The sequence below is a fragment of the Mus pahari genome, chromosome 16 (assembly GCF_900095145.1).
Source record: "Mus pahari chromosome 16, PAHARI_EIJ_v1.1, whole genome shotgun sequence".
Lineage (NCBI taxonomy): Eukaryota > Metazoa > Chordata > Mammalia > Rodentia > Muridae > Mus > Mus pahari.
The window spans coordinates 45,100,321-45,110,621 of record NC_034605.1 but is presented as its reverse complement, the minus strand read 5'-3'; the positions used below and the strand labels follow the sequence as shown (position 1 = coordinate 45,110,621).

At 42.0% G+C, this 10,301-nt stretch overlaps 1 protein-coding gene across 2 annotated transcripts in view; it reads right to left on the bottom strand.

The window, feature by feature from the left end:
* Nucleotides 1–1,567: 1,567 nt before the first annotated feature.
* The window catches only part of Hivep1 (human immunodeficiency virus type I enhancer binding protein 1), a 121,022-nt gene continuing 112,288 nt past the window's right edge, over nucleotides 1,568–10,301 (bottom strand). For both annotated transcript variants that reach the window (XM_021215346.2, XM_029547338.1), the window contains exons 8-9: nucleotides 4,688–5,193; nucleotides 1,568–3,217 (exon numbers count right to left, since the gene is read on the bottom strand). In XM_021215346.2, coding sequence (XP_021071005.1) covers nucleotides 2,084–3,217; nucleotides 4,688–5,193 — 1,640 coding nt within the window. In that variant the 3' untranslated portion in view covers nucleotides 1,568–2,083. The remainder of the gene's footprint in view (nucleotides 3,218–4,687; nucleotides 5,194–10,301) is intronic.

The following is a 10,301-nucleotide window of genomic DNA, read 5'->3' as shown; positions in this document are numbered from 1 at the left end:
TCTTTCTTTTTCTTTCTCTTTCTTTCTTTCTTTCTTTCTTTCTTTCTTTCTTTCTTTCTTTCTTTCTTTCTTTCTTTCTTTCTTTCTTTCCTTGCTATAGTTTGAAAACCTTAATTTGAACAAGATGATGACTAACTGCATTAGGAAGATACTTGAAAAGCCACATTAAGGAAGTCACTAGTTTTACTGATACGCACGCAATGGGACAAATCTTGAAACATCTAGAGAACGGAATAAGATTAGCTTATACTAGCTCATTATTAAATTTCCAAAAGGACATCAAATATAAAACAGGATTTAAGCTATGGTTAAATGTAGGAATCCTCCAAATTACTAATATTCTATTTAAAGTGCTAAAATTGTGAGCCTAACTTTTGAGTTTAGAGAACTCATAGATTCATCTATAGCATCCCCGTTGGGGGTAGTGTTGCTTATATATTGCTTTAAATACTAGGCAAAAGTAGTAGAACACAGAGTCCCGACAAGAAGTTAAACCAATGACTGGGAGAAACTGGGTGGTAGAGCTTGTTCTCAACTCTTATGTTAGAGCAGTGGAATTCCTAAAGTTGAGTTTTCTAGGATTCTTTATGGAAGGAAGGCTGCACTATCTGCAGAAACTTCAGAACCTAGGTTGCAAAAAATGTACCTCTGTAAGTAAAAGCATAGTCCACGTCCACAGCACTCCAGACCCAGAGCCTGCCGCCACTGGAGCGCAGCTTGGTAGTCTTAATTAACAGGCAGATAGGTGGGGTTCCAGGTGCCTTTTCTCAAAGCCAAAGAAATGGTCCCCAGGGTGGCTAACAGGGTCTTCAAAGCCTTCTCACACTCCCCTATAGAATAATCTCACTGGCTTCTTCACATACTTGCTGTCTTCATGAAAGGAACATGGAAACCCATGACACACTGCCTTAATGTGTTAAGCATTCAAATTCCAACATAAAATATTTCCCACACAAACCCAGTACCTGCAATAACCTTAGATAAAAAGGCAAATAGCTGCAGTGGGAAAGGGGTCAGCCCACCATGCGAGAGCTCCCAGACTGACGGATGGCTGGGTTTGTCAGAATAGAAGCAATCATTTCTAGGGTCACTTAAGCTAGACATCTAGGTTTTTCTCTTTGTAAGCCTTGTTGAATCCTTCAGGATTTGGTGCTAGACAGAACTCTCTACATAAAGCAAATGTGAGAAAACCAGAGTCCCTTGGCTAAGGAACATAGGGCAAGGCCTAGGAGGGAGCACCATGAGCTGAGAATTAGTTTCTCTCTTGGCTTCCATTGTCTAGAACCACATTTAGGGGCTTTGCCTTTTTCAGGAGGTCCATTTTATCCATTTATAGAAAATGTTCTTAAGTAGTCAATTTTCTAAGGATTAAATAGCTATAAAACTCCATCTGATACTAAGGAAAAGTTTGTATTTATCTCTTGATTTTTGGGCTCTAGCTACAGTTTCACAGGGAAGGAGACCACTGAAGCTTGGCCTCTCAAAACCAAGAAGCAGCTATGGAAAGCACCTAGTTAGGAACTTTGTTTCCCAATGAAGTGTAAAGACAGCACAACTTAAGCACCAGTAAAGTCTGTGAACAGTATTTTACTGAAACAGTTTATAACACAGAAAATCTGTCTGAAGTGTACAGTTACTGTCTCACACAATGACAGATCCATTTGCAAAGACTAATATGAATACAATAAATATGAGGTTTGCATACTAATTTATACACAGAAACTGCCCCATAGCCGTAAAAATTTATATTTAACAGTGCAACATATCATTCAGTCATCTGATTTATTTGACAAGTTTCTATTAAACACAACTACCTGGTTTTCATATACATATATAACATTGTAAGTATATAGATATTCAACCATCTGTACAGATTCTAAACATAAAACTTCTAAAAGGCACAATTGTCTATACAACATATACAAAAATGGCTGGGGCTAACACAAAACAACAATTATTGGTCAAAAGTTCATGATTGCACAAAGATTAGTCATGAGTTTACGTCAGAAAAAATGTGCTTTAAGGAAAGGAGGGTTTTTCAAAAAAACCTGTTATTAAAAAAAAATCAGTAAAAAACAAACCATTAGGTTGCTATGACAAGCCTATCCTCGTCGTCATCATCACTGCTCACGTCGCTGAAGTGGACAATGGGCTGCCTGTGGGCCACAGGGGGCCTGGGAGATGCTCTGTCTGTGGGAAGTGATGGAGGGGCTGAAGTTGCAACTTTCTGTAAAGCTTCCGGTGTGGGTGTGGGTGCCGGCTGCGCCTGCGCAGGGGAGCGCCCGGGCAACACGTGACCCGCAGAGGGCCCCTTCTTCATGTCCGTTTTGGTGGCGCCTTCAGGTCTTGCGTGGTCAGCTGAGGGACCGGGCACTGTTTGTGGGGTTTCCTGAGGGCCTTCGGGTGACCCCGGTGGAGGCTGGGAACTGTGTCCCTGGCCTGCCGGCGTCTGCAGCTCCACTGCTTTGCTGTTGGGAGCTGCAGTCTCGGGAGTCCCCGCGGTGCCCACAGCCACCGGGCCAACCGAGGGGATCAGGGCGGGCAAGGCGATGTTGAGGATTTGGAGACCAGGAATGTGTGCCGGTGGGGCGGGACTGCTCTGGGTGGGCGCGTTGGCCAGAACCTGGAGCCCCACTGCGTTGAGGGCCAGGCCCGGGGGGTGCCCCTGCGGGCCCACGGTAGCATTGGCCAGGCCCACCAGGTTGACCGTTTCCATCCCCAGAGACGTGAGCGACTGCAAGGCTGGGGGACTTAAGTTCTGCAGGCCTGGCACGTGGATTTGGCCTATGGGAATACAGGGCACAACACTGCTCAATTCCGCCACTCCGGTGGGGCGATTAGGAGCGCCCGAAACCTCAGTGATGGTATCCCCAGAGGTGCCCACGGTTCTGTGAATAACATTCACAGCAGGAATGGTCAGCTGCATTGGCCCGGCCTGTATGGGTACAAAAGTTGAGTAGGTGAGGCCAGCAGGCACCACGTGGATACCCCCTACGGGAACCATGTTGTATGGGGTCCTTGATTGCTGCTGAGAATGCAAGGGGAGATGGCTGAACAGATGGGTCTGCGGGGAAGGCAAGCCTGGAGGTGGTTGCAAGGTTATTTGCTGCTTTGGGTCTTGACTGTCAGGGTGAGGTGAGACCGAGGAAGAAATCCTGGCTGCAGGCTGAGGGTTGAGTTGGGCTACCGCAGGAGGCAGTACCACAGATGATGAATCCTAAAAGACAAGAGACAATGAGCCAGATAGCCTTCATCACCACTAAGATACTAGCGTTCAATCTGTTTTCATTGTGTTCCGAGATATATTTGTATTTGACATTTGTCAACTTGCTAAAAAACTTGATTTGATTTTTATTTTAGAAATTTTCAACAACAAAAATAGCCTCATTTTAAATTTCTTTCCTACTACCAATACCAGAAAAAAATTTTGTATAATATTTTGCAATCTGCAAACCAGTTCTTTGGCATCATTTTATACTGAGATGAACATGACTCTATGTTTATGTTGATATTTTTCAGGCACCACCCGTACCACTTTATTTTAGAGACTAGGAGATGTTGAGAAATGCCATCTTAATTGGCTGTGTCAACTCAACTGGGGAAAAATATTAACCAAATATTATTCATTTATGAAATGAAGAGCTGCTATTAAGACAGAGGTCTATAGTTGTTCATGAATTGCTAACTCATTTGTAAGCCGATGTCTACTGAGGACTGGATTTTCAGGCATTGGGAGTTATGTAACTGCCATACCTCAGATGCTGACACAGCAGCTTAGAAGACAGGTGAACAGTATCTTAAAAGTTTGGGGGAAAGCATGAATCTTGCCTGTCCTTTCCATCCATGAATTTTATTCACATACTAGCTTTTTCTTGCATATACATGCATTTCCATATATGTTCAGGAGCTGCAGCAGTTCACATTATAATCTAATTTCTATATTAAACTGAAAAATTAAGTTCAGATTAGTATGTAAAATTCTAAGCTTTTAATTTTTTTTCCAGTGGGAAATATCTTTTCCCACTAAGAAATAAACCCTACTGCCTTATTCAACACATAGGAGAAGAAAAAGAATTGCCAGCGAGAGACAAAATTCTTTTTTGGTTAGGAGGCAGCCAGAGCAAGGCATGCAGTAAACTTCTTACACTTCTCTGGAACTGGGTGTCTGGCACTGAGCCCCCTCTGGAAGAAAGCTTTCCCAAGTGCTCCCAGCAGTGTGCTCATGCAAACAACATGAGATCTTGAATCATTTTTGTGCCCCACTAATTTTGTCATGAAGCCTACTAGCAAAGCATAGAAGTTGGAAAATGTGCTGTAAACCCATCTCAACCACATTAGTGGAAAAACAGGAGTCAAACCACTGGGGCCTTTCGTCTCGGGATGTGGGTTTAAAACTGGTAAATACATACTTTATTGTGTTTTTTTTTTTTTTAAACCTGCAAATAATTAAGGAGTTTATTTTTTAACAAGGCACCACAGGTTATAATATACTATTTGGGTTTTTGTCAAGATAATTCACAAGACTTTACCAGACATAAATGAATTCTGTCATCAACTCACAACAAGAAGGTACACACTCATATGGTCATAAATAATTTTCTTTAATCTATTAAGTTTTCCTTATGGAATAAGAAGAGAAAACAAAAACCAGAGAAGCCCCCACCCCCACCCCCCGACCCTCCTCTACCTGTACTGCAGTCGCAGGGTTTCCAGCTGCAGGGCTTCTCAGAACATCAGATTCAGAGTAATGCACAGACATCTGATGGCCGGGAGACCTGGGGGTGACTTCTGGGGACCTGGGGGTGTCTATGGGAGGAGCCAGCTCATGCTCATCTTTTCCAGTACTCTGCCTGGCCTTTGCTGGTAAGTCTGTCCTGTTAGGGTCAATCTGCACTGTGCTCAGAACAGTCATCTTGGTGAGCAGTGCTCTAGGTAGAATGTCCATTGGGTCCGTATGTACCCCTGAGAAGCAACTGGAAACTCTAAGATCCTCCTCTACACTCCCAGGGTCCTGAAGACCACTTCTGGATGGGAGATGCTGTGGGCTCGCTGTGACTGAGGGTGCTGCTGAGAGGCCAGACTCTGCTTGGCTGTCGTCATCATCCTCTTCGTTGTCATTATCATCCTCATCTGGGCCATCAGACTCTTCGAGATCGTATCCAGACCGCTCACAACCCAATCTTAGCTTTTCATCTAATGAGACAACCAAAAGGATTTGTTACAGAATGCTCTACAATTAAACAGATACAATGGCTTCCTTTTTAGGAGCATGGCAGTACTGTGTAGCATACAGAAGATGGCCACTCAGGGCATACATCAGAAGAGTGACACAGAAAAGCAGCCAGGCAAGTGGCAGGGGCCTAGACAAGGACATGAGGGGAAGGGCCATGATCGGGGTGGCAGGAAGGCACATGAAATGAACCTTCAAAGAGCAAGGCACAAACACAGCATGATATGCAAAGATAAGGGATAAAGCCTAAGTATATCTGAGAAATACACTTAAATATGACAAAACCAACCAAAGGAAACTCCATCTTCCCAAATTCCAAAAGGCAGAGGGACAAATGGCTCTCCATGGTACCTGTTAGCATGCCATAGCAATGCTGGCCCCTGGGTGCCAGTGTCACACTACCTGTCGTACATTTCAAAGTCTATCCTAGCTCTCCTTCCCTCTTCCCCTACCGGAACTCAGCCACGGGCCTCTGTCCCTCAGTGACTCACTCGCTTTACAATCCTGCTATTTTCAACAGGCTCATCACTCTCTCTTCCTCTAGTCCTCTCTCTTTGCCTCTCCCTGCATACTTGCTATCTATCACTCGATGTTCCCCACACCTCTCAGCTTTGTTCCTCCTCCTTTCGTGGCCAGGCCTAATCTGCTGACCACATTCAGCGTACCACCTTCTCTGCTCTGGACTCTTCAGGTGCCTCTGGCTAGTCTTTCGTATCTACAATAAAAATCATTCATTTATGGCCATGGAATGGGCATGTTGTTAGTTTATATACCTCTATCTTCCTTTTATTATGAAATTAACACTTTGTGGTATTTGATTTGTTAGTAAAATAATTTAAGTTTGAAGTGTATTGGAAACATTTTAAATGATATGTAACAGTAACAATGCTCACTTGATATTTAAGGCCTTATCCACCCTACCCCCCAGTTGTATCACCCAGGCAGATGCACATGGAAGCCAAAGGGTGACATAAAGTGTCTTCCTCAGTCATTTCTCCAAGTTGTTTTTTGAGACAGGATCTCTTACTGAACCTGAGATGTGTTTAATCTAGATCAGCCTTCCTAGGGAACCTTTGGAAATCTGCCCATGTCTGCTTCCCAGAGCTGTGGCCAGAGGCATATGTTACTCCGCTCGCTCAGCTTTTCACATGGTCCTGGGGATCTAGTTCAATCCTCTGAGCTTATGCAGTAAACATTTTACACACTGAGCCACCACCATCATCTCCTCTTAAAAATCACCAATGTTTCTTCTTGTTTCTATAAGACTTGACCCATTGCTTACAAAAAAAAAAAAAAAAAAAAGCATTATCTAAAAGTCATTAATACTAACATCACTTTTCAAGATGATTCAAGTGACTGTCAAAATTCTCATGTATTCATGTGGAACTTGGTTTTTAAAAACTTTATAATTAAAATCATACAAAGCAGACAACTAATACTTAAGAGGGGTGGGAAAGAAAAGATCTATAATATTTTTTTGACAACAAACCACTTGGCTATCAGACCATATATGGCTTAGATGTATATGATACATTTCAAATTCTCATTAAACGATGATATTGCTTTCAGTAGATTTTGGTCAAAAAAAAATTAAACAGAGGATGCCAAAAGTAATGTTCATCCTGTGCCCAGATCTGGGCAGTGGGAGGAGACTGTGCCCAGCTTGTCCTGTTTCGCCCAGAACATGGAATCGGCCCTTTACCCAGTGAAGAACAAAGCTGCCTGCTGACTCAGTAGCTTGTCTGGGCAACAGGATATCCCGAGCACCAAGTACTATGTCACTGTAATGTCTAAGGCTAGGGAAGCATGGCCCGCACGGTTCATCTCACTTCATCTCAGCCTGGGGCTTTGCAGGCATCACGACCACAGGGAAGAAAATACCTGAGACACACGACACATAATTTTCATTATTACAGTCTATTTCTGTATCTCCTCTAGTCTATGCATTATTGTTGCTAACTCTTTTCTAAGTCTGATAAAAAGCAGCCATACTAACTAAAGTCGCAGGTATTCACTGGATTCTTGGGAGGTATTAGCCATGGACAAGGAGCCCACTCTACGTTTTGAAAAACAGAAGAAAATAGAAACAGAAATATGCAATAGATATTTTTATCAGACTTCCAAAGCATTCATTTATTTCAATATTATTCTTTCTACATGGCAAAATTATTCTTATAAAAATAAATTCTTACAGAAAAAAAAAGTTATAGAAACTATGCACCAAAATATTGGAGAGTGATTTCTAGGGGATGGAAGAGGGTAGAATGTTTATTTATCATAGATAAGTGTTGTTTGTAAGTATGTGGGGCCAGCATGCCTAATTCAACCTACTGGTTGATACACAAAGAAGTGGCAATCAACAGCAATGAACAGCATACCAGCCAGCAGCCATATTGTCTTGGTTTCTAAGTTCTATTCTCCAGCAAAAAGGACCAGAAGCTTTTAGAGAAATGCATAACTCCGGGGCTAGAGCTTCTTGGGGGTAGATCCCAAAGAAAGGAACTGCTTAGGAAAGATGATTGGATTGGATCAGACCTGAAGGGCTATTACTGTCTATAGCCAATGTTGGAACCCGAGCGGGATACTGATTAACCACAGGACCTGGGGATGCCTTTCGGAGTAAGTTCATTCTGAGTCCACAGATACAAGTGGGAGAATAAAGAAAGTAGTTCCATAGAAAAGTTCAGTTAATAATGCACCATAGTGATACCACTGAATAAACAGAATATGCATGGTTTCAAAGTATTTAATATTTATGGAGGGAGAAACAGTTAAACTTACAGTACAGCGTCATAATAGGCACCACCTTAGCCTAGGGATAGAGGCCAGTATGACATCATGTGTCCCTCTTACCTCCTTCCAAATAACGTACAACCTCAATCTAATTTGAAAATATACTGTAAGAGTATTATTCCAGTCAATAAAAATGAGCTGAGGTAAACTCTAGCATCCATGTGTGCTCTATAGACATGTGAGGCTATCACACCCAAGGAAGCTGGGTGAAGAGTGTTCAGGAATTCTCCATGCTACAAATTTTTTACATATGATAGAAAATATATTAAAAAACTGTCAGTGCTCTCAGTCTTGATTTTGTGTCTCATAAACCTGACAATACACTTTTCTATAAATTCACATCACATCAAGACTTCTCTGGTAAGCATCTCTCACTGTTAATAGGAATCAACTCTCGAAATGAATTCTATCTCTTCTACAAGCACTGGCATCTACAGGCATTGGAAATTATGGCACGCACCCTAACTTAGGTTATTAATTTTTTACTGTTCAATAGTGTTCTTCCTTATTCTTGCCTTTCTTACCCAATTGTACCTATGAATGTAAAATGGCTCTACTCTGGCTCCAGCCATCTATAGTAGTAGAGAATTTAGCTTAGCAGTATATATAAGCCAACACCACCTGGTCATAATTAAAACAAGCACTAATTAAGGGTTACAGCAAGTGAAAAATGCAGTTAATGAGTTTTAGTGTTATACAGAGTTGAGATTCAATGCACACGGTTTGTGCTAAACACTTCCATTCAGCCATATTTAAAACTGACTAGAGGATGATCTGAAAGGTCAACAATAGATTATAGTCATTAAGCTAGCTTATTAAAGATACACATGAGTTCCTTGTTTACAGGCAGAGCCACTAAAAGCTTCATATAATTATTTGATTATGGATAGTGGACTATATGAAACATAGCCTAAAGGACAGTGTAAACTAATAATTGAACTTAATTTCTTAATAATGCTTTCTCTCCCTAACAAAGTTTAAGAGTGAGTTGTCAGGGTTAGTTGTCATACAGCTCTAAACTTCCTTCCTCGAAAGAGCCATCAACCTTGATGCTGAGGGAACCCAAGGAGAGGCTGCCATTCTTTTCTTTCAGCTCCTTTCCCAGGGTCTGGAGAGAATGGTCTTTCTCTGAGAGAATTGTCTGAATTTCCCAAAGAGAAAGGTCACTATCAAAAGTTCTGGAAATCTACAAATGAATAGTGGATTACCATCTATTTGTAAAACCAGTCCAATATTTTGGAACGAAAGAAAATGATAAGGTGGGTACTATCCATGAGTAGAAGATACAGTTCCTGGAGACACATGAAAAAGCCAGACTACAGCTATCACTCTGCCTAACTCCAGCTTGGCTGGAATTGGGGTTATGAATGTGGGCAGCTACAACACTAAGAATAATCACCCCAACTCCAGCAACTATTAGCCTCTCAGACTGGGGGAAGGGCCTTGTATCCATGGCATTTGAACTTTCTCTCACACAATTGCCAGGTCATTCCCAGAAGACAGCTCTTTCCACCACAGGGTTCTAAGCTTCCTGCTAAGCTCTGCTATAGGGTTTATGCTAGTTAAGAGGCCAGCTTCCAGAGAAGCCTGCTGGCAGTGAATCAGGACTTGTCCCTGAGAAATGGCTGGCTGGTTTTGTTTGTTTTGTTTTTTGCTATTTTGTTGTTGTTTTGTTTTTTTAACTAAAAATGTTTTAAAAGATTTATCTTTATTGTATGAATATTCTGTCTGCACTGTGTATGTATAGTATGTGTACACAGGCACTGAGGGAGGCTAGAAGAGGCTTCAGTATTTCCCTGAAACTGGATTTACAGAGGGTTGTGAGTCACCATGTGGGTGCTGGGAGCAGTAAGTGTTCTTAATTGCTGAGCCATCTTTCTGGCCCTGTTTGTAGCTTTTATCAGTATGCCAAAGAGGACGACACAGACTTGACCATTTCTCCAAAGCCTCACCGAGTATGAGTTTATGAAATTGCTTGTGCTATTTAACATAGTAACTATGATGGCACTCACAGTTCCTTGGGTACCTGGCCTGGCAAGTCTAGTCACTACCACATTTGGCTCACTGCCTATTCTTGTAAAGAAAATTTTGTGGTGGTGGTGGTGGGGGCACAGCCAAGCTGCAGTACAACTGGAGTTTGCTAACAGGACAACTAACAGAGAACATACAGCCAGGCATGCCTGAGATACTTGCTACCCGTCACTTTCAGAAAAAGGTTGCTGGCGTCAGGTTGTTTGTATCATATTACCAAATCAAAAAAAAAAAAAAAAAAAAAAAA